General features: G+C 37.6%; 2 protein-coding genes across 2 annotated transcripts; both read right to left on the bottom strand.

Moving 5' to 3' along the window:
* Positions 1–159: 159 nt before the first annotated feature.
* LOC134664505 (WW domain-containing oxidoreductase) lies at positions 160–9108 on the bottom strand. The gene is made up of 7 exons (XM_063521186.1): positions 8943–9108; positions 8429–8666; positions 7641–7909; positions 3757–3936; positions 2627–2741; positions 1158–1298; positions 160–794 (listed from the first exon to the last, which is right to left on the bottom strand). Exons 1-7 carry the CDS (start codon positions 9029–9031, stop codon positions 555–557), a joined length of 1272 nt encoding a protein of 423 aa, XP_063377256.1. The 5' UTR covers positions 9032–9108; the 3' UTR covers positions 160–554.
* Positions 9109–10100: 992 nt separating this feature from the next.
* On the bottom strand, positions 10101–21766 carry LOC134664496 (synaptic vesicle glycoprotein 2A-like). Its single transcript, XM_063521176.1, has 10 exons — positions 21609–21766; positions 20867–21028; positions 17695–17857; positions 14781–14902; positions 13174–13412; positions 12927–13075; positions 12153–12258; positions 11394–11689; positions 10573–10700; positions 10101–10182 (listed from the first exon to the last, which is right to left on the bottom strand). The coding sequence occupies exons 1-10, from the start codon at positions 21694–21696 to the stop codon at positions 10124–10126; spliced, it is 1512 nt and encodes a 503-aa protein (XP_063377246.1). The 5' UTR covers positions 21697–21766; the 3' UTR covers positions 10101–10123.
* Between the last annotated feature and the right edge of the window lie 2968 nt (positions 21767–24734).

The following is a 24734-nucleotide window of genomic DNA, read 5'->3' as shown; positions in this document are numbered from 1 at the left end:
AACAGTCAATTATAAAAACTGTTCCTTTAGCCGCTGGGCAGTTGCCACTCACCTAGGTTACACGTCCGTGGGTTCGGTAGTTTGGTATACGCAAAGCTAGAAAGAAACAATCAAACACAAGTTACAGGAAGTATAGTTTTTGTATTCATTTGCTAAACTTTATCCTTAATAGAATTATAGCACCTTTTTCCTTTTAAATAATATACTGAAGTAATAAATGCATAAAAACTTACATAGGTACCTACTTCCGTAAGACACTACCGCACGTATCGATAGTGTGTAAATTAGTCGCCGTAAGTGAGTTACAGACGCAGCTGTTAGAGCGAGAAAGAGATATTTTGACCGCACCAAATTTACGGCTTTAACTTTAGACTACATAAAAGCAACGGTACTCAAAATTTGCAGCCTTTTTCTACTGAGATCTGCTTGACCATCTATATTCACAAAACCAATTTCGCACCCAAAGAGTAAACGACTATTAAAATATTAACACAATATAAATAAATTATACGATATCGCACATCACGGTTTTCTATACATTTTGTAAACGGGCCTTAAGCCTGAACACCACCACTACTAGGTGGGCAATATTTCTGCAAATATTTCTGAAGGCCATCGGGGCCGACGCGTTGTTCTATCATTCTTAGCGACAAAGCGAAGACTTCATTTGCTATATCCTTGTCCCTGCATAAAGCGGACTCTTCACAGTAAAAGCAGTTGTTGAAATACAGGCCCGTGACGCCTTCGAGCTCCGCCGCCGTGGCTACGTACACCGTCGTGGCGGCTGCTTGTTGCTGGAAGAAAACATAATTACGTACTTATATAGCTATTGATGTAGACAGTTGGCTAATCTCCCCTGTGCAGGGGGTTTATGTCTATGCGTCAGGCGGTTAGATATCTATGCTACTGATGATGATAATTTATATTTGAAGCCAGGTGGGGTAAGATAAACATAATTCCAAATCCTAGGACGAAAGAGAAAGGTTTACGGACTGGATACTAGCCCTTTAAGAGAAATCTCATAGAACATATACCTAACTACAGACAGGTAAAACTCTGGCGCCATTTGAAAGTTGGCAACCCTATTGAAATAAGGTGCAAAATTGCATACAAATTTAATACTGACTGTACTTTGAGATAAAATGAGCAACATTTACCCAAGACTTGGTGAAAGGTCGGACAAACATGAATGCTAGCCTGTACAGCCACCAAGACTTGCTCAGGTTTGTGTAGACCATGTTGCCCGGGTGAAGTGAGTTCACGCAAATGCCTTTGCCTTTCCATTCCTCGCTCAGAATCTGAAAATATTTGTTTTATTTGTTAGTGTGACCTAATAAAAATGGGTTTGCAGCATACAACTATTAAAACAAATATGTAGTGAATTTTTTTACAATCTTGATAATGCTCTGGTCTACTTCGTTTGATCAAAGAGATAGATCTGTTTTTGATACATATGACGATATACTACAAGAATGTGCTTGCATTATGCTTTTTACCGGATGGGACCATATTAAAAAAAAAAAATTAGGTACCTTAACAAAACTAAGCATAAATTAAACTGAAATGGGGGAGACACTAGACAAGTAGGTAGTATTATATTATTGTTAAAGTGATTTCTGTACGTTACTTTGGTTAATGTAGTGATGGGCCAAATCGAAAAATTTTCAAACCGAATAAGTCGACTCCGATTTAAACCCAAATCGGTTTGCAAACCGATTTGGCCAAGTCGATTTAACTTCTACTTTTTAAGTATCAGTAGTTCAAACCGCTCCGTAGTCTTTGAGTTGAGGAAATTAAATTGTCAATTTTACGCTTTGTTCGATCCGATCGACAGCAAAAATTTTGACTTAAAAGTTTTGTAATATTTTTTTAGTTTTGTTCCGCGGTAAATCACAATTTTATAATTTCTAAAGCTAAAACGGGAAAGCACTATACGAGCAAGCAGGAAAGAGCGTGCGGTCTCGTGCGATTTCGTGTCATTGCCGCAAATCGTTGAGTTAGCAAATCGACGCGGCGCAAAACTGCCAAACCGATCCAAGTATACCGCCAAATCAATCGCTTTAAACCCATGCGAAATTGAACCTTACAACATAAATAATAAGTTTCATTTTACTTTACCTGTAGATACCAAGTTTCGACTCGACTCAATAATGGCGGCAATGTGCATGGCAACATTTTTCTTCGTGGTTTGAAATCGATTTGCGTACATTTTAATCCTCAATATGTCAAATGAAAGTGACGCATCAACAAATATGAAAGGATGCGTTTAGAGTGGGTGAACGTATCTTAAGTCGATTTACGGAACACTCACGTCGATTTAGTCGACTTCAGACCTAAATCGGTTTGAACCGATTTGTGAAGTCGAATCGTAACATCGCTAGGTTAATGTTCTAAGTACCATGATGATTGTAGTACATATTATACTTGGTCAAGCAGATCTTGTCAGTAGAAAAAGGCGGCAAATTTGAAAAATGTAGGCGCTAAGGGATATCATCCCATAGAAAATTAGAATTTCGCGCCTTTTTTTACTGACAAAATTTGCTTGACCAGCTATAATTATGGGCCAGACAAGGATTTGCGAACCCATGTTTATTTTATAGACTTATATTGCCTTGCGTGCACTTGCCTTTGCAGTTATAACGTTGAAGAGTTTAGAATTGTTGTAAGCCATCATTGCACTGTACTGGTCCTTAGACATCGAAAGGCTTTGCTGTGCAAACAGGTTCTTTAGGCTGGCAAAACTGAAAAATAAGATAAAGAAATTAATGACTAATATAGCCTCCTAAGGCCCAGCCATACAAATGAAAGATCCAAAATTTGCCACTGTTTGAACCTATAATGTAGGAAATAGAGTGGACTTTTCGTTGTTGGAAAATTGAACAGTTGCCTGCACAATGGTGTTGTAAGGTGCAGTGTTTGCTTGCCGTTGGGTGGACCATGCTCTTTATTGCAACCTTTCTGGTATCATAACTCCAGGTTATAAACTACAGGCTAGCATGCACTGGGCCCAGGACAGAACGGCTTGGAGAGCATTGGTGAAGAGTGCATACAATCGTCATGTGACTCAGCCATGAGGTTACAACAAGGAAGAGAAACTCCAGGTGTTCCGCCTATCTACTGTATTGTTTAGTAATATGTAACTTGAGGCACTGGTCCCACCGCGAGCTAGTAAGCTATGAGCTATCGGCTATAAACACGAACAAAAGATAAGCACTCCCGTGTAAATAAAAGTGACACGGCGATATTTATAGCTCACCGCTGGGCGAGTAACTATAAATATCGCCGTGTATCTTTTATTTACACGGGAGTGCTTATCTTTTGTTCGTGTTTATAGCCGATAGCTCATAGCTTACTAGCTCGCGGTGGGACCAGTGCCTTAAGCTACATAGGATGTAAAATTTAGTATAATTTTGTAAATATTTCTAATACTTACTAAATATATTCACTGCTTATTTCTTTTATTCAAGGTGACAAGAAAATGACATAAATGACATAATACATAATGTTTGGCTCATTAGCATGCCGTAAATAAAGGTAAACAAGTAAAAATAACTTTTGCGTTAATGTTACTAGTCATAATTAACATAAAATTAAACACCTTATTGCACCATAAGTCATACATGTATCATTTATATCTTTGTATAGATATAAATTGTTATTTGCTTTGCCATTTTTAATGTGTTTATAACTGATTTGCTTTTTTCAAATTATTTGCTACCTCTCATTTGAATAATATGTATATTTCAAATTGCTTACCGATGGGACTCTGAAGAAACAAAAATCACCTTTGAGCCCTTTTTAAGTAGTGGTTCCAACAAAATGGCCAGATACAGATGGCTGAGATGGTTCACTTGGAATGTTGTCTCATAGTTGTCTTCAGTCTCTGTGAAAGGTATACCAAACACTCCAGCATTCAGTATCAGCATATCAAGATGACTGAAAAGTAATAATAGGCTTTAAGTCAGAATTGTATTAAAATACATAATTGGGTAGGTAAAGTTTTTTGAAGATAGGCAAATTATATTTTTTCCCGATAGTATTCATTATAGCGATCACGGAAATGCAGCTCTTTTATTTTTATATCATTTTATTGATTAAATATAATTTTTTAAATGATCGATATGACGTTTGTGAGGTGAAATGGCAGACTCGAGTAATTAATTCCTTGGCGCGTAGTAAATGGGACGAGATAGAAAAAAAATCGATGTCAACTGTCAGTGTCATTCTTGGAAAATAACTTGCAAATAATTGGAAAATAATGGTCGGACGAAACATTTGTGTTTTCTTGTAATTGGATGTCGGTGTGATTTCTAGAATAAGTATTTTTAACGTCCCTAGCACGATCAACACGGATATTTTGATAATGATAACGATTGCTTTCGACTACTTGGCACTGCTTCTTGGAGAACATTTTCATTAACACCTCCACGACTCTTGGACTGCTACACGAGTCATTTTGGATCTCAGTATCAACACAATAGATGGAGACGATCCCGGAAACGTTCGAATGGAAATAGAATAATAATATTACAGAGATGAACTCAAAGTGCGTCGTACCGTCTTGTAGGAAGTACAGACGTTACTTTCCAAATTCAGCGTATTTGAGCACACCAAAGTCTTTAACAGCGATTCGGTGCCAAGCTTTGAAGATATATTGGCCAAAATGGTAACTTATACGTTTGTGAGGACTATATAAAGGTGATTGTTGTATTATACATACATAATGATTAAGATTGTAATAGTGTTAATAACTAGGTCGTTATTGGCTATTATATATGGGCTCGGCAAGGTGTTCACAATATCTGAACACGCACGCCCTGATAATAGAGGCGTGTTCAGATATTTATGAGCACCCTAGCTGCACCAATATATCTGATGGCGACTGTACTTTAGAAAACTTATAATATAAATCCAAAATAATATAATATAAATCCAGTAAATTTCGTTTCGTTTTATTTTAAAATCCACAAATTATTATCCTTAAGCATTAACATTACAACAGTATATAGAATCACGCTGTGTGGCGTGCCCTTGAAGAGAGTTGAGAGGTTCAAATATGGTCAATATGGATAAGTATGTCTGTAGGGTAAATGTGCTTCACGTTGGGGCCTGTTTACATATTGATTAGTGTTGATTGCGGGTTTAATACATTTGCCACTATACACAAGTAGCAAGTGTATCAACTCGCAAAAATACTACATTTTTGCTTCCATTGAGGTATACATAGTAAGCACTATTCTCAAATTATGTGAGGAAATAAAACAAATTCAATTTAGTAAAGCGTATTTAATAGGGGTAAAGTGACGCGAATACAATTAAAAAAACAACGCATATTCTTAGTTTATATTAAATGTAGATAGATGGCTTTTTAGTTTTCACTTGGTCACAGAAATACGCTAAAAACCACTTTCAGAGTAGGTGTTTCTTGCGTTTTGGCTGTCCTTCTTGTGTCCTTCCACAGCATGAGCATGTCGTAAGTCCTATTGTATTTGTCCCAGGACTTAGCAGGAAGCTAGTTATTCATTATTAAGTTTGCTTCTGCTTTAAAATGAGGCGGTGCATGCCGTCTATTCCAGGTCGTTTTCGTCACTTGAACTCATTTTGTTTATTACGAGTATTAAAATAACAAGCGGTAACTTATTGAGTATTGCACAACGAATAAACTTTGCCGCCTTTTATTTGCATATTTTTTAAAATTATATTACCATAGATACAAAGCATACGGTACGCGCATGCGTCAATCCGCGCGCACCGCGCAGCGCCCTTTCGCGGTGCTAAAGCGGTATCCAGACGGGACTGATCAAATCGGTCGATTTGATCAGAAATGAAATTGGCGTCAATCTCCAATTTTAGATTTATGGTGATATTAGACCCATTTAAATTGAAAAAATGCCCCATAACGAAAATACTAGCCTCACAAATTGGTGTTCTTGTGTCCGCACCTCATTTTATTGGTCATTATCGGCGGTTGAATTCGGCCAGCCAAATTGGCGTTTGCGTCCGTACGTCCCGATTCGATCGGGCAATTTAATCAGATTGGCGAAAAATTGACTAATTTGGATACGCCTTAAGCAACATCGAGTTCACGATAATTTGACATATAATAATAATAGGTTTTTAGCATAAGTTGCATTTCATAAAACTTAACCCAAATCATTTGTACATTTTCAAGTCAAAGATAAAGACATGTTGGTTTTAAAATTTTAATAAGTATAGACCATAACATTGTCATGATCTTGTAACATTGTTAAAATAAGAGAGTCTCCCATTTTCATTTTATTGCATTTTTTATAAAATGTCTTTATATTCTCGGGATATCTTGGTCCTAATTCGATTGCTCTTTTTTATGGAAATAATTATATCCTTCAGATTCACAGGATGCTCGAGGCTTAGCCGAATAACACTGCAAGGAAGTATGTCATGGCTCAATGGTTCTAATTAGCCATCAGTATAATACCGCCAATGAATGTTTACATCCACCTGAAAATAAGAACAACATTCATAAAATGAGGATAACCACACAAAACTAACAGATGGTTGAAATTGTTAGAAAAAATTAGACCGATTTCTTGTTTACGAACTTAACAGCTCATGGCAATTTAATAATAAAAATCAAAACACAAGTGAAGAAAGTTTTCTGTACCTATGTATTTCACGGATACGTACTCCTGTACGGCCATTGCTCCTCTAATTCAACGGCATTGTGCTTATCACTGTTATGATAATAATTTCAAATTTGTAGAATCTGCTCGCAATCTCGTATGAACTCGCTTATTTTTCTTGCAAAACTCTGTCCAAGGGTCAGCGTAGGGGCCGTCGTGTAGGGGTGGGGAAGAAAACGTTGTCCAATAATTTATGCAGTGCCAAGTTATCGAAAGTAAATTCAATCTTTGTCCAAATACGCGCAGATGTCGTGGGGAATCAGAAGTCCGTGGGTCGTGCTGAGGTCGCCGAAAATCTCAATGATAACATTAATAGCAATTCGCAAGGTAACATGAGGCTTGTCCGTTATTTTTCGGGAATGAGAGCTAAGTGACACTGACAGTTGACATCGATTTTTTTTCTATCTCGTCCCATTTACTACGCGCCAAGGAATTAATTACTCGAGTCTGCCATTTCACCTCACAAACGTCATATCGATCATTTAAAAAATTATATTTAATCAATAAAATGATATAAAAATAAAAGAGCTGCATTTCCGTGATCGCTATAATGAATACTATCGGGAAAAAATATAATTTGCCTATCTTCAAAAAACTTTACCTACCCAATTGTGAATTGTGACAGAGACTAAGAATTAACATTTTGAAAAACCCTTGGTTTTTGATCTCTAACATACTCGTAACAGCGTAAGCTGATGTCCCGCAGGTCCTACAATAATCCTCATAGACACTTCTTCAGCGACAGAGTGGTCAAAGCTTGGAACAAACTCCCAGAGGATGTAGTATCGGCCCAAAGTGTCAATGAATTTAAGAATAAACTAGACAAGCACAATGCAAACTCTACTCAACACTGAAAACTCGATTGATGGCTCTAGATACAGGCATTATCAGTTATTTCAACTGCCTGCCTGCTTCACAAATAATAAATAATAATAATAATAACATTCTAACAATCATTAATAAAAATGAAAATCTTACTCTGAAAATAATGTTTTCACCATAATTGCACATTTTTTCACACTTTGTAAGGATGACAAATCAAGTTGAATGGCTTTTAAATTTTCTTCGGCAGCGTTTGTTTCTTTCACAATGTTCTCTATGGCTGTTTGGGTGGCTTCCATATTGCGATTGGCCAATAAAATCTTGCATCCATGGCGCGCAAGAGACTTTGCTGTCTCATACCCAATGCCTGTGTTGCACCCAGTTATCATGGCATATTTTCCAGATAAATCTACACCATGCAAAATCTGGAATAATAGTTATTTGTTTTACAAGGGGGCAAAGTTGTTGTTTAACCGCTTGTGCTAATATTGATACCCGAGCAAGCGAATGATTCCAAAATTGAACCACGAGCGTTCTAAAAATGGAATCTTGAGCGTTGCGAGGGTTTCAAAGCACGAGGGTTAAACAAAATTTGCCCCCGAGTGAAACACAAAATTCAAACACACAAATCACCTCACCAACCCGAAGCAAATATTAAATGTAAAATATCAAACAAAATCAAACCAAATCAAATCCAAATGAATGTTATTAAATATTTGTCATCCAAAATCATCATTTAAAAGTCAATTCTACCAGCAAACATAAGAAAACAACTCAAAATATGCATTTGATTACTTCGCCTCACATGTGGATAAAATGCAACTTTGCTATCAGTTTTTGAAGTGCAAAGTAAGCCTCTCCGAGTTGGTGTGGTGAAAAAGATATTAACAATAGTAGATATTATTGGCAAATATTGAAGCTATGACACTTTATCATTAACATACTTGAAATGCAGTCGAAGATCCATCAAACCTCTGCCTAAAATCATGCACATGTTTTTTCTCCTCCTTAGCAAAAGCTAGTCGGGGATCCACATAAGTCTTGTGGCCAGTTTCCTGCTGAACGTATAAAGTCTTCCCCTCTTCATCTACAGTTTTCGACCAGCCAAAGGGCAATTCTTTTGGTATAACTTTCTTACGGCCTGTGCGTGGATGAGTCCATTGGGTTTTGGTAGTGCATGTGCTACAAAAAAAAATGCATTTATTTCCTAAATCAATCATGGGGAGGAAAGAATTAGAAAAAGGAAATAATGTTCAAGTTCCTGATATTTCACTAATACTTCCTGTACTGACATATCTTTTTATTACTGTTACATTACACCAAGATGAATACGTGATTGATTTAAATGAGTACTGGTTGGTTAGGTACTGCACGGTGCACCAGGCCCACTATATGAATAATTATTTAACTCATTGGCACAAAATTCGATGTAAAATACAATCAAGATAAGAAACTTACTTTACAAAGTAAACACTTCCATCTTCGGTGGATTTTTCCTCCCAACCTGGAGGCAATTCATCTTCACTGTCTGAATCCAAGTTATGCATCGTATGTATTCTTATTTTTAACTCTTAACAATAAATAAATTGAGTAAAATAAAATCTTTGTTGTGACTCAAGCGAGTCCTGCGAGCAAAGTGAGCAAAAACTATTTTTGACAGCTGACAGTGACAGTGACATGACACTGCGACTGTGAAAGCCGTAATAAAGCCTCACGCGACCTTGTTGCAGTCAAAATAATCTCTATCTCGCTCTACTGTGTGTCTTGAAAAAAAAAAAGATCGGTTTTCCTAGGATAGCGGTGCCGTCATATAGCGGCCGACTCCATACTAAATAATACTACTAAATATGGATGTCGTAGTATTTGTATGGTGACGGCCGCTATATGACGGCACCGCTATCCTAGGAAACTAGAGCATAACGCATACGGCGACCACACCGCACCGCACCAATATCCTAAACATTATACTACTCTTTCTCTTTAGTCTTTGGCATCAATGTCACGGTACGGTGCGGTAGTCTGTTACGGCTTTGAAAGCCGGTCCAGACGGGATGATCAAATCGACCGATTCTATCAGTAAATAAATTGGCGTCAATCTCATCTATGTCAGACCGTACAAAGTCTGCAGCGATTTTGATAGCCCACGCAGCGCAAGTGTAATTTTAAACGTCAAACTTCTATGAAATTATGACGTATACATAACACTTACACTGCGTGGGCTATCAAATCCGCTGCAGACTTTGTTTGGTGCGACTATAGCATCCAAGCGTACCTACACAATTTAACCCTCTACCAGGCATAGTACGATTTACCGACCACATACGCCCCAATATACCTAATTTGAACCTTAACAATTCGATTCATCATAGCTGGATTAATTGGAATAGGTATATTTGGATTTTTTGGGATAACCATGTAGATTGGTGGAAAAGGGTTAATCTTAATCACCATTTTTTTAGATTTATGGCGCAGTGCAGAAGGGCAGGATAAGTGTAATAATGTCTAAAATAAAACACTTATCAACACAATTATTTCGATATTTATTTATTTAGGTATTCATCGCATAAGTCTTTAACTTAAAACATAAGATAATACTATCTGTATTCAATTATTTGGTCTGATCATTAGAACCATAATTTTTAGAAGCAACATATTTTACTTTGTGCCCTCGGTAACAGGAATGCCATGAAGCCGCAAACTGAAAAGAGATAGATTATCATGGAATGAAAGTACAATAAACCTCGAAGCTTCGGGTAGACCTGAAAGGCGTAGGTATTCAGATATCTACCTAGATAATTACTAACTTATTTATAGATATGCCTACTTTACGTTTAAATGCTCTGCTTTACCAGTGTTTTTATAGGCGTGTAATGTCCATCCTATAATAGAGTTTATCTACAGTGATTTTGAAGTGATAAAGTGGGGAAGAGTCATCTGATTTTCTTATGCCCTATCTATAGATAGCCCTCCACACTTGTGTACGAAATTCGTTGGAGCGGGCTATAGGAATTTTGCGTTTAAGCTAGGTGGCATTCCACACTCAGTCACTGCAGCGCAGAATTACCTTGGTCCGACTGTACCTACATACCCAACAACAATCCACCGAAAAAGTAGAAGGTGGATTCGCATGAGGCATTGATGAGCAGCCCCGCGATGTTTGTACCGAGAACTGACCCGATTCGGCCCAGCATGATCGCGAGGCTCACCGCCATACCCCTGAAACGTGTATAAGGGGCCCACTGATTAACAGTCCGCCGGACGGTATCGGCCTGTCAGTTGTTCGGAACTGTCAATATTTTGTTCTAACTGACAGGCCGATACCGTCCGGCGGACTGTTAATCAGTGGGCACCTTAACTAATTATTACTACCTACACCTTATAAAATAAAGTCCCCCGCTGCGTCTGTCTGTTTGTGTGTTTGTATGTTCGCGACAAACTCAGAAACTACTAAATGAATTTTCATGCGGTTTTCACCTATCAATAGAGTGATTCTTGAGGAAGGTTTAGGTGTTGACCCGTGCGAAGCCGGGACGGGTCGCTAGTACCATACATATTCATACAATACATATACATACGACGAAATAAAATATATGCAAAAACGACAATATATAATTATAGTAAAAGTACTAACTATTCATCCTCCAAAGTTTAGCGGGCTTTTCTTTTCCACCTTAGCATACGTCTCGTGGTGCCCGGCTGTAATTGGTCGAGCTCGAGCTTTCGATATGTTGGTAGTTATTAACTTTCCAAAGAATTAGGGACCTACAGTACAGTCGGTCAGTTTTTATTATTTTATGAGTTTTGCCAGGACTTTACATACCTGCCTAATCTAATTTATGTGCCATAACTGCACTTGGGTATGTAGCGTTACAAATCCATTTAACGGTTTTAATCTTACTGCTTTCTTACCTCAAATGAGTAGGAAATATTTCCACCGCATAGGCATTGACAGGCCCAACAGCAACGGCTACAATCTGCAGAGCTGACAGCAACACCGCGAACACCATACTCGTTCTAATAAAGTTGACGGATATGCAGAAAGAGCCCATAATGAAGTAGACTAGTACTAGAAGCACTTTCTTGCCAATGATCTTGAGCGTGCAACTGGCAAGTAAAGCTATGACGGCACAAGAGATACTGGCTATTGAATTCACAAAGAATGTAAGTTGGTCTATGCTGTCGTCACAAACTGCAGCTTCAAGAGTCTGTAAAGAAAAAAAACCTGACGCTACGTCTTACGTAGGCGAACAACGCGCGAACGCGGCGCGGCGCGGCGCGGCGAAATCAATCCTTTGATGCCCATAGAAGTGTCCTACGTAAGCGATCTCGTTGCGAACGCGGTGCGGCGCGATTTGCACGCGAATGTCAGGCGGCGCGGCGCGGCGCGGCGCGGCGGCGGCCGCTTTCGCCGCGCCGCGCCGCGCCGCGTTCGCGCGTTGTTCGCCTACGTAAGACGTAGCGTGAGTGTTTAGGTACTCTTGATTAATTTACTCTTTCTGATACAATATAATTCTTTACCAGCTTGGCCTTCTGATTAAGCTCGTGCCATTGCTCCACACAACAGCTGTGGAGGCTCCAGAATGCCATGGACCGAAGGTACGTTTATGTATACAATCTTTTTCTTATGTTTTAGCAACTGTGAATCACTTTTAACTTTCATTTACTTACCTCATTAAGTCTTTGAGCAATAACTTCACAGGCTGTGACTCCGTCGCGATCCTGACTGAGCACCCTGTTCAGGATATCCGGAATCCACATGTAGAGACCGTTTAAACTGAAAATGTGTTGTCCATGAAATGTTAAAATTTAGTAACAACGGAGCGTAGACAAGATGCCAATCGTTAACGCTCCGTAGCGAACGAAATGAAACTGTCTCTGTTGCACTAATAGAACAGGTATGGAAGAATGATAGAGAAAGATAACTATGCTACGTTACGGAGCGTGAATGATTGGCACCCATAGATATACATATATAGATGGTCAAGCAAATCTTGTCAGTAGAAAAAGGCGGCAAATTTAAAAAATGTAGGCGCGAAGGATTATCGTCCCATAGAAAATTTGAATTTCGCGCCTTTTTCTACTGACAAGATTTGCTTGACCAGCTATATATGTCCATGTTGGCACCCTATTTCGCAAGCATATATTAGGTAGGTATAGGTAGGTAGATAGGTATTATATTATTAGGATAATATAATGAAAGAGGATCGCATAGGATGTTATTGAAATTATTATAATAATTTGTATAAATTTAGAAAAGTTGTATATCTACAGTATATATTTACCTAATTACAAATAAGTATGTACCTAAGGAACTTATATTCGTAGCGGTTGAGAACGCGCACGACTCGCCTCATTGAGGTTCAATAACATATCTTATATTATCATGTAAATGTAAAGTTTATCACGGTGGGTATAATTATAATAAAAATAATACCTACTTACGTAGCAAACACTCCGAACAATAGGAAGCCATTCAGGGCCATCCATTTTGCGTATGGTGGTCTCATTAGAGGCAAGGACTGAACCTTAAGTGAGGTGAAGAAACCGACTTTTTCTTCCTTAGAGTCTTCGACAACTTTAAGCACCTTGATCTGAAATTATTAATTTTATCACGTCCTGTATCCAAACTTTTTCTTTTATATATATAGTTGGCAGCAAAATATCTGACACTCTTGTACTCACAACTTACCGGATATTCCGCCTTCGGCTTTCCTTTATTCGCAGCGTACATTGTCTCTAGAACTGCTAGAGCCTCGTCATATCTCCCTTGTGAAACCAAATACTTGGGGCTCTCGGGGCCGAATGACATCAGGAAGCCGGCTAGTATGAAGAACGACGAATACACGATAACCAGAACTCGCCACGAGCGAAATGTGTACACCCCAAAATCTACTCTGAAGGGCAGCGGAATGATGCCCCAGGCTAGCACTGCAAGTAAAAAAATAGAATTTTTAGAGCTTAAATGAGAGTTCAGGGAACACTTCGGTCTGGCAAATCGGCTAAATGCGTTTTTACTTAATAATGGTAGAGGGTAGAGTTATATCTACGAATTTTTTGATGCATGTCTGCTTAAATAATTAATAATAATTAATAATTAATTTTAATTTTAAATCGTTTGTGGTGAGCGTTCCGACTGATCATCTAGCGACCTTCACCAAGGAGGAGTTTTGGCCGAAGGGTGTCAAGTTTCGGCGGTTCCGCGGCTGGCTTCCTGACACTGCGGGGTTGCGTAATGCATCGCAGCCATAATGTGATTTGTAGTGTTTAGTTTTAGAATATATTTTTATAATATGTATGCTAGTTTTAAGGTATTTATGTATGGGCCACTAGTTGCCTGAAATAAAGATTTCATTCATTCATTCATTCATTAAATGGGTTTAATTTTATGGCGGTCATCACATTGCTCGCGGATCCCCAATTCCGCACGCCGCTTCAATGTGCTAGCGGAGCATCGCTATATACGTGCATAATGCTATCTCGTTCAAACATCAGCGCGGCGTGCGAATCCGCATCTGTGTGATAATAGCGTATAGATGACCTAGCATGTCTTAAATCACTCACACAAGCATGGTACGCGTACACCTACACGAGCTTAGACTGTGTGCGTAGGAACGCGTTTGTTTCATACATTTGATCGCCAGTGTCCGAGGTGTGCCATGGGTATATTGACTCCTTAAGAAGAAGAAGAAGAAGAAGAAATACATTTATTTTAACGTCACAACATAGTACATGTAAAAAAAAGAAAAGTATGCAGACATAAAACAGATTAGGACGGTAAAATAGGATCCCCACTCAGCATGATGCCGCGGCAGACCGTGGCGCTGGTTTTCTGTGGGGACCTGACTTAATCTAAAATTGAATGGCGACACGTATTACGCCAACGACACACAAGTAAATTATTTACATTGATTAAAAAAAAACATGAACATTATTATTCATATAGCAAGGAAAACATAGAAAATTAATACACAAGTAAAAACCAGAAAAGAAAAGAACAATCACATGACATAGACTACCGTCTTTTTTAAAAAAAATATATAACAAATTTGCGAGGACAATAATTATTGGTATTTGGTGTGGTAACACCAAACCAAACTTAGACGTTTTGACCCTTGGACGTGTTGACTCCTTGGACATATCGACTCCTTGGACGTTTTGACCCTTGGACGTGTTGACTCCTCGGACATATTGACTCCTTGGACGTTTTGACCCTTGGACATATTGACTCCTTGGACGTTTTGACCTTTGGACATAGTGCCCTGGAAGGTAATTATCTTGCTTGCATATTCTACTTACAAGGTACTAAAGCGGATCCAAGAGTCTGCATAGCGTTCGTGATGGAGAGAGCCAAGTCCCTATGGTGCTGAGGAATAATCTCGCCGATAAAAGTGTACGGTGCTGCTGCCGGACATGCCATGCTGGAATAATTGGGTATAAAAACTTGGTTAAGATTTTATAGGTTTTGCGGGATTTGTGATATGATCGGTTTTTAGGGTATCGTAGTCACCTAGAAACCCTTATAGTTTCGCCATGTCTGTTTGTCTGTCCGAGGCTTTGCTCCGTGATCGTTAGTACCTACTAGGAAGCTGCAATTTGGCATGGATACATAAATCATGCATTGCGACAGAACGGTAAAGTAAAAAGTATAAAAAAATATATATTTTGGTATACAAAAAGTTTTTTATTGAGTTTTTTTTTCTTTATTATTAATTATTAATTATTTAATTATTGTAACTGTAAGGTATCGTTGGATTGGGTCTTTCAAAACGAATAAGGGTCTTCTAAAACGATTTTTGAGATAAGTAGTTATACTGCGTCAAGCAAATCTTGTCAGTAGCAAACGGCGGCAAATTTGAAAAATCGCGGGTTAGCAACACTGTGTTCGAATAATTCGAAAATCGCGTGTCATCTTTGTTTTATCTGTGGAATGTGGATCGCGAATGACAGCCATCATCTTTGTTTACAATCTGAATCGATTCTATTTCCAGAGATATTTCTGCTGTGTCGCCATTAAATACCAATATATTAAATAAAATTGTGCTTAATCAAAAATAAGGTGCCTACTATGCTTACAGTTCCAAGATATAAATCTAATAAAATATTAAAATCCAATAGGACATCTACCTGCTGAAGCAATGATTTTATTCATTGCATTCTTGTTTAACGGCATATTCCACTTCTAATTTTATTTTGAGATCTTCAAATTCACCACACACCGCTTTTAAATTGTCCGTCCATACCATTTAAATGCCATTTAATAACAATTTCAAACATTTTCAATAGAGAATCCACGAGTGACAATTTGAATTGACGTACGTAACAGGGCGCGCTCAGCGGAAAAAAAAGTTTTGGTTCGATGTACATTGTACATTGCTGCTTTTCTTAGCGCAATACTACTCTTTGAGTGTTGCCCTACTTTAGTTTGCTTTACATTGCTACTGACAAGATTTGCTTGACGCACTATAATAAGTTCGGAAATATGCGTTGCGAAAGAAAAATAATCAGCCAAAAGCATGTCGGGCCATGCTCAGTGTAGGGTTTCGTAGTTATCATTCTGTCAAAATAGGCCAAACGGGGGCTATTAGTAAGTATCATAAGATTTCATAAGGGAGTACCTTTGCAGGTACTTTGTAGGTACGTCTTTTTACTAAGAAAATAAGATTTTTTGCAATAACTCACAAACGACTAGACCGATCATGTTCGCTATAGTTTCATTTTTAAACCCGTGGTTTTAAAAGTTAGAGGGGACCCATACTTTTTTTCTTACGGAGGGCATATTTCCGAAAACATTAACTATATCAAAAATGGTTTTAAGATTTCATTTTGAAAAACCTATCCAACGCTACCCCACACTATCGAGACAAAGTAAAAAAAAAAACGAAAAAAAACTTTTTGTATGGCAGGTAAGTACCCTAGAAAAACTTTTTTTACTTTTTATTTTACCGTTTTGTCGCAATGCATGATTTATCTATGCCAAATTGCAGCTTTCTAGCACTAACGATCACGGAGCAAAGCCTCGGACAGACAGACAGACAGACCTGGCGAAACTATAGGGTTTCTAGGTGACTACGAGCTTAACACATTCACTGCCCTCGACGCACATGTACGTTCACCGTCATATAAGGTTGTTCCTAGGCCACGCCCCCTGGCAGTGAATGCGTTAATAAATATTTTCAATGAAAACCTATAGCCAACATGATCGGTCCAGTAGTTTTGAGTTATTGCTAAAAATATATTTTCTTAGTAAAAAGACGTACTTAAGTACAAAGCTCTGAAATGGTACACTCCCTTATGGATGCATGGCCCGACATGCTCTTGGCCGATTATTTAATGTTAAGGTATTAAGAAAACCATTAAATGAATGTAGCTAAATAGTTTTTTTTACTACTTTAAATTACCTACATATCTCATTATAACGTTGCGTTTGTTAACATGAGTATTAATATTAAGGGGCCCACTGATTAACAGTTCGCCGGACGGTATCGGCCTGTCAGTTGTTCGGAATTGTCAAAGTTTTGTTCTAACTGACAGGCCGATACCGTCCGGCAGACTGTTACGCTACGTCTTACGTAGGCGAACAACGCGCGAACGCGGCGCGGCGCGGCGCGGCGAAAGCGGCCGCCGCCGCGCCGCGCCGCGCCGCGCCGCCTGACATTCGCGTGCAAATCGCGCCGCACCGAGATCGCTTACGTAGGACACTTCTATGGGCATCAAAGGATTGATTTCGCCGCGCCGCGCCGCGCCGCGTTCGCGCGTTGTTCGCCTACGTAAGATGTAGCGTTAATCAGTGGGCCCCTTTAGCACGCAGTATTATGATTATTGATGATTAGAATGTGTGTAGTAATTAACCGTACTTTATTAGTCTTGTGAAAGTCTTTACATACATAATAATATCCATGTTCACATAAAGAATGATGCAATCGTCCGTAATATGTAGATAAGCAGATGACACACTTATTATTAACTAATTAATCATACTTGCTGAATGCTTGCGTAATTGTGACTACGCAAAACTTTTTTTAGAAACTAAAATAAATACTTGTGTCGCTTCACTTCAAGCTCGGGTAAATACATTCGACTCTTTCATCAAATTTTCTTAATAAGTACCTACAGATGGATTTACCCGAGTTTGAAGCTAAGCGACTCACTTGCAGAACATATATAAATGTTTATTTTACACGATATTTTACTAATTCATATAAGTACGTACCATATTGAAGCGAGGAACTTGCATGTGGTAAAGCTGATGAGCTCCGGCATAAAGGCCGAGAGTATCCCGAAGGCTCCACATAGAAGGGAGCTGTAAATGACCACTGTCTTACGGCCTCGCGTGTCCACGAGGTAGCCCCAAGGGAACGAAGTCACGACAACCGCTGGAAATCGAAGCTAAATTTGTTAATTCTTTAATTACAGCTACATTGTAAAGGTAACCGATATGATTAAAGACTTAAAAGGTACCTATTGCTTAATTTACTTATTGTTCGATGAAATAGAGCAATCAGTGCCCTTGGCCCTGTGCAAGATATTCTTTTGTCTAGTAATTTTCTCTTGGTCATTAGAACACTGGACATAAAGGTTAAGTTTCCTTCCTTAAAGGATCTTTTGATTCAGATAGCGACGGGTTTACCCAGAAAATGTTTGGCACCGACTATAAACATATCAGTTGGTAGGTAAGGTAACGCAAATAAGTAGGTATACTTATATTTATACGAGTATAATAGTTATTTGTACAACGAGAGAGCAAAGTTTGATATTTCTTCGAGTGCTTATTTTGAGTCCCGTGCAAGCGAATGATTCTATAGGTAAGAGATCCAAGAGCGTAGCGAGTGAATCTTATTTAAAATGTTTAGGCAGCGTAGTAAGGGATTCAAAAGCACAGGAGATGTACCTACTTAAATAACTTTGATCTCGTGTTGTACATACAACTTTTCACCTCAGAAGTGAGAACATATTAGACAACCCGAATCTGAAAAATGTAGGTGAATACTTCTTCATAATTTTTTCACTCATGTTTTCTTAAGATATTCTAACAGTTAAGTGCAATCAAACACAAAAACAAAACAAAATAAATTTCAGTAAAATAATATGGAAATAAAATTCGACAACAGAACTCTGTTTTGCAAAAAAAACATTGCAAGATAGGTACGGTTCGAATTGCGGATACTTATATACTACTATATTTGTCAACCATGGTAGACATTATTAAAAGTTATTTGTTTTGCGTGATAATCTGGGCATTTTTTTGAGTTCATTATTTTAGTTGTACAATAATGTAGGTACGTAAAATATAAGTAGTCAAATCAATCAATCAAATTTTAAAGTTTATTTTTATTAATTAGTTATTAAGAATTCGTACGTTATTTGGAACGAGTTCTGGCGTTTTCGGGGGTCTATTATAAATCGGCAATATGCCTACCGTTGAATGTCGTTTGAACTTTATTGTCTCTCTTTTTGTTAACGTAAAAACTTTTTATGTAAAAAGTTTTATTTTTTCATTTTTACATATACTGTCTAATACCGAATATTCAGGATTTTCCTTGAGTCCGTCTGAGTAACCAGTCCTGCCATTAATTTCATCCTCCGCCCTACCGCTGACCCCCTCAACCTCACAACCCCTCAACCCTTCTCTCCTCCTAATCCTAAAGCATAATATTCATAATATACCCATTACACCCACTTATGAAAGGAATGTTCCACATATATAAATGATTTATTTATTTATTTTTCTTTACATAGCATCTGTGGTGTGGTATTCATCAAATTGGTGATTTTCAAGAGAAAGTGCTGAGTTGTGCCTTTTAAAACTGAGGAGTTCCCTCAATTCATCATGGATCTTATTATCAGAACAAAATCCAATTCTATTTTTTTTGTTCCTTATCTTACTTATCTTATTTAGGTACTATAATAGTATCTAGTTTATTCGTTTTATTACTACTAATCTCATACTCATATTGTTTTATTGGCTTTATTGCAAGCGTAGGTAGGCATGATGTATATATGTATATTACAATTATCATTATTATCAAACGTTTGGATTACAGCACTCCTGCCGTGTTATTATTTATGTTGTTTTGTTCTTGCACCATATACCTAATAAGACTGAGATAATATCTTCACGATTCTATTTCGAATATGCGTAGTATACTCGTAGATGTAGTGAATATAGAGATGAAATGGGAGAGGGGCCAGAGATGGCCAAACGAGATGCACTTATGGATGGAACTTTCAGTAAGAGTAGCAGAAAAAGCTATATTATTGTTTGTCCTTGTCACAGCCTCACCTTTTTTATCCCCCATGGTAAATTTACTATGGTTTAGGGTGGGTAACAAATAACTTGACCAAATACGTAAGTAGTTTGTTTTTAGTACGTTGTCAACAATGTTAAAACTTGTTTTTAATTTTGTCACATTGCGTATACCTAATATTTATAGGTAACCTATGTTTTGTCCCTCGCGGGCGCACGTGTATACCTACATATAAGTGCTCATCTAACTATCCATATAAGTAACAGGTATATGTTTAAGCAGTGGCGTAGCTAGCATGGGTGGCACCCGGTGCGGAAATTGTGGGTCTCTTCTTCAATTTAAGAGGTATCCTCTTGTCGGTGGAGTATTTTCCATATCTCCCTCTCATAAGCCATAGCTTTGACCTCTTGATACGACACGACACCAGCTATTTCTTTTATTTGGTCTACATAGCTACGTCTTGGTCTGCAAGAAGCAACTCTTAAGATCTAGTTTGTCATGTAAGAGCAAAAAGTTGATGATTAAGGTGTATATTTGGAGTATCGCACTTTATGGTAGTGAAACGTGGACTATGACTCAGAGAGACCAAAAAAGACTGGAAGCTTTCGAAATGTGGTGTTGGAGACGTATGGAAGGTATAAAATGGACGGAGAAGATAACGAACGAAGAGGTATTACGAAGAGTGAAAGAGAAGAGGATGATATTGAACACCATCAACAACAGACGGGGAAAAATGATTGGACATTTGTTACGGCACGACAACTTCTTTAAAACCATCATAGAAATTGTGGGTGTCACCCCAAAATTCAATCAAAATTGTAAAATATATTTAAAAAGAGTAATTGTAATTTTTGTTAAATTGCTCAGGATTTACTCCGCTTTCATTTTACGAATTTTTATAGGTGGCACTACTGATGTTCACGATCGGGTGTCACCCCTAAATGGGTGACACCCAGGGCGGACCGCCCCCGCCGTCCCCCCCTAGCTACACGTCACTGTGTTTAAGAACCATTTTTTGCTCTATCTCTACTTACCGGTACATCCGAGGTCTGAACTCACAATTAATAGTAACCTACACACACGAAAGGATTAATATTTTTGTTTGTGGATTTAAGAATCACTACCATGTAGGCTTACCAAAGTACGGTAGCGAGGCGATGATTCCCCGTTGTGCATCTGACATCTCCAGGTCGCACTTAGCGGCAGGTAACAAGTACGCGTATCCCAGCGTCTCGATTATAGCTGATATTAGGAACAGGGCCAGTACTAAGCAATACTTGATGTTGTACCAGCCCACACCTGCAACAGTTCAAAGGACGCACCTTGCTCGGATTTTTAGGTTCTTGAAATAATGTAAACAAACAAAACCTCGAAGTCTTTGAGATAATAGATAAGTAGGTAGGTTTGGTTTTATCTCTCTTATTATCTAAGTATTTGTTTACATTCCCAAAAATATATAATTTAAAAAACAATTATTATGTGCGAGCTATGCTATGCCAGTGAGATGTGATCAGAATGACTGGTACGAGTATAAACTATAAAGTGACGCGCCTTTTGTTACAAACCATTTTAAAAATATGCGTTTTTGAAAAATCCGAAGGAATGTAGGCAGTCTCTTGCTACGTAGCTAAATAATGGCGTCAGATACAAGTAGGGTTTGCAATTCGGATCCGAAATGTATGAAATTATCCGGATCCGGATCCGGATCCGCGGATCTTCCCATACATTTCGGATCCGTCGTGCAAACCCTAGATACAAGCATATGAAGCATATGGTTAATAATACATTTTTTAAGCTAATTTGTAAAAACAGTATTTGGAGGGATGCTGTAACAATTGTAATTGATGCTATTTCAATCAATTGTAATTAAATCACATACCTGCCACTGAAAGGGCTTGTTCCAAATCTGCTGCATATTTTTCACGGCTATCGACACTATTCGAAACAGTTTTTAGATTAAACTCCATTGTAAAACTATATCACATTTATTTGATTAATTACAAAAAATAATAAATTATACTATCGTTTAATTATGCAGGTAACGCAACAGCAAAACCTGGGTTCTATTTGCACCGCTAAAATCTTTTTGGAATCATATTGGTAACGTACACGTTACCTATTGTTGGTACTGAAAGAATTTTGTGGCTGAGAGAGATATCACTACGTAAACAATTGTCGTGTATTTCGGTCGGGTTCTGCGACACGTTTAAACCAAGCGTATCATTGGAAGGCAGTAATCAGCGCAGGGTTAAAACGAGGCGCGTTATCAGTGACTATAATTAAGAAGCATGAACACGCTGTTAATTTATGTTGTTTGTTGTTGGTTCAACGATATACCCTAACAAGTCTGATAAAAATAATATGGAGACTTTATGGATTAAATCAAAAATATAAATACAAAAAATTAACATATTCGGCTAGATCACCCACATATACGTATATTTTTCTAGGTGTTAGTTTTAGATTTGTAGGTAGTTTTAATTTTAGGTTACTTTTATTCTAAGTTTGTTTATTAATTATGTTTGTGGTTTAAAAAAAAAATACTATTAATTTTTTTAATAAAAAACAGGTAGTAGGTATAGGTATACTTACCTATATTGGTGATACTGGTATGAAAAGGACAATGTTTTGATCCCATGCCATGCCTAAGAGCAAGGGCATGTGTAAGTGTAAACACATTTATTAGTCGCTCAATAAAATTTAGTTGATCATCAAATCTTCTCCATGGGTGGAATAAACAGTAAATCTCAATGTGTCTCAATAAAAATGTATGTTGAGTCAGTTAAGTTTTCATGCCAAGTGCTACGTACAAGTGTCAAGTAGCGCTACTATGAGATATCTTTATAGGTACCTACCTATCAGCCCATCGACACCCCATACTTTGATAAATTATGAAAGCCCTTGTTACCAACATTGAGGCATAGAAATAATCTTATCGAATTAAAATGACTGCTGTTGCATTTTGGTGGCACATACCATACTTGCTTTTAACATAGACGTATTATACTTACTTTTCTTTAGGTTGGTATGATTGGTAGTAAAACGTCAAACGTCATTTGAATTGTCGTGAACGTGGAAATACGTGGTTATTTTTTATTGTAATTGGTAAAATAACTTTAGCTGTTATTTAAATGGGGGCCAAATCTTTAAGGAAATGTGAAGTTTGTAGTGGGTGTGTAAGAAGACTAACTACTGACGCATTTTTGGCCAAATTTCCAACTTGATCCGAACAGGTCGGTAAACTGATGTTTGTATGCAATATTTTAATTTTTTACTTTGAGTCGTTAACAGTTACTAATTTAATTAGTTTTAGTCGTGTACAATCCATGATTAAAACGAAAATATTTTGTGAATAAAGTATTTTTAAGTAAAAAACTAAGTAACCTATGACACGAATAGTGTACGACCAATTTTATCGATAATCTCTTTATTTCAGATGTCGATTATGGGCAAAGCTGAGGAAAAGGAAATGAGGATTTGGCGTATTTATTTACCTATTCAAAAGCTGAATGGAAACAAGTTCATTTGTGGAAATCATTCTCCATCCAGTGCCTTCAATAAAAAGGGACCAGATTAAAAAAGAATGCGCGCGAATTCAGCATATTGTAATATGCCTACTTGAATAATAAACTATGTTATTTTTATCATGTAAAATAAAATTGTTTATATATATATATATATATATATAATGTTCTTTTATTTTATTAATAGGTAGTACAGTAGGTAAATACAGCAGCACGTATCGCACATTTATCGATATCGATAAACAGTAGGTACTGGAAGTGTCGAGCCCTAGCGTTGTTTTTTTTGTGTTGGTAGTATTGTGTGGTTTTTCTTTTTTTAACAATCATGGCCTGGATGCGAGATCTTTAAGCCTGTATTTGGTGTGTTGGGATATGTACGTTCATAATTCGGTTCGAGGATTGTTCGAGAGTGCCGACTCTTAAAACGTAGTGATTATATGCTCTTTGCCTACCTATGTCATAGTACGGTCCCTGCCAAGACGGTGCGGAGTTACGGAAATACCCCGTTGTCCGGCTTTATTAATTTACATCACTCACAATGTCAGATGTACGAAGTAATAATAAGATTTAGATAGAAATCATTGACTATTATTACTTCGTACAGACGGGGCCTTACACTACGAAGTGGGCCACAGTTCATTGGTTCACAAAAGTCGTTCGTGGGCAAGTTCATTGGTGCACATGTTCGCTTAGTATTTATGTCTATGAAAGGACATATACCTACTTATACTTTAGAAATCTTTGTTAGAAATGCGTTAAAAATATGACATTGTACTTTTACACGGTATATATAACTGTTCCGTTCCGCACGCGCAGTCAGATACCTAATAACAACATATTATTATATACCAGTAGGTCTGACTTTTGAAAGGTAAGTAAGTACCTTTCGAAATGACAAGGCCAGTGGCTGTGACATTTCCAGGCACTATATGGCTATTTTTAAAGGGCCAAATAAAAATAAAATAAAATACAATACCGCTCACTACAGGTATGTGACGCTGCCGCGTCCTACCGACAAAACGCACGTAAATATACAGTCTTGTACTCGTATGAGGGCTCAATCGAATCAAAGCGCAAAATATATAAATTTATCATGCCGACAAAGTGCACTTGTAAAAAATTGTACAATGTATACAATTTTTTTTTGTACATATAATATATTATGTGCTTTTTTTGCCAAACCCGACATTCCATCTGGTAAAGCCTGACAACAGTTTATTTAACCCTGAGATAGTGTCGCTGCAAATAGCTTACGTATGGTAATAATATGCTTACGTCATGTATAGTCAGGGTAGTGGGCATTGGCTTCATGTTGATACTAGTATAATGTCAAAACATTGCTTACAGAGAATTCGGTTCTTTCAATTTACCTATTCGTCAAAATCTGATTATAAATATTCAATTATAATATATTCTTCGTTTTCTGACTCTGACGAAGGCTGATTTTCATCAGATGTTGTGTCGCTTTCAGGACCACCAAC

The sequence above is a fragment of the Cydia fagiglandana genome, chromosome 1 (genome assembly GCF_963556715.1).
Source record: "Cydia fagiglandana chromosome 1, ilCydFagi1.1, whole genome shotgun sequence".
NCBI classification, from domain to species: Eukaryota; Metazoa; Arthropoda; class Insecta; order Lepidoptera; family Tortricidae; genus Cydia; species Cydia fagiglandana.
The sequence above is the reverse complement of the archived record's forward strand: the minus strand, read 5'-3'. Positions and strand labels throughout refer to the sequence as shown.

What these genes read in the sequence shown, in the direction of transcription:
- LOC134664505 (XM_063521186.1), bottom strand. Translation starts at nt 9,031, where the DNA reads ATGCATAACTTGGATTCAGACAGTGAAGATGAATTGCCTCCAGGTTGG. An exon ending in GGAAGTGTTTACTTTGTAAA is followed by an intron (nt 8,667 to 8,942) that starts GTAAGTTTCTTA and finishes TTTTTTTTGTAG; the next exon opens with CACATGCACTACCAAAACCC. An exon ending in GTGAAAACATTATTTTCAGA is followed by an intron (nt 3,937 to 7,640) that starts GTAAGATTTTCA and finishes ATTACTTTTCAG; the next exon opens with TCATCTTGATATGCTGATAC.
- LOC134664496 (XM_063521176.1), bottom strand. Translation starts at nt 21,696, where the DNA reads ATGGAGTTTAATCTAAAAACTGTTTCGAATAGTGTCGATAGCCGTGAA. An exon ending in TTGTTCGGAGTGTTTGCTAC is followed by an intron (nt 12,259 to 12,926) that starts GTAAGTAGGTAT and finishes ACACATTTTCAG; the next exon opens with TTTAAACGGTCTCTACATGT. An exon ending in ATATTTCCTACTCATTTGAG is followed by an intron (nt 10,701 to 11,393) that starts GTAAGAAAGCAG and finishes TACACGTTTCAG; the next exon opens with GGGTATGGCGGTGAGCCTCG.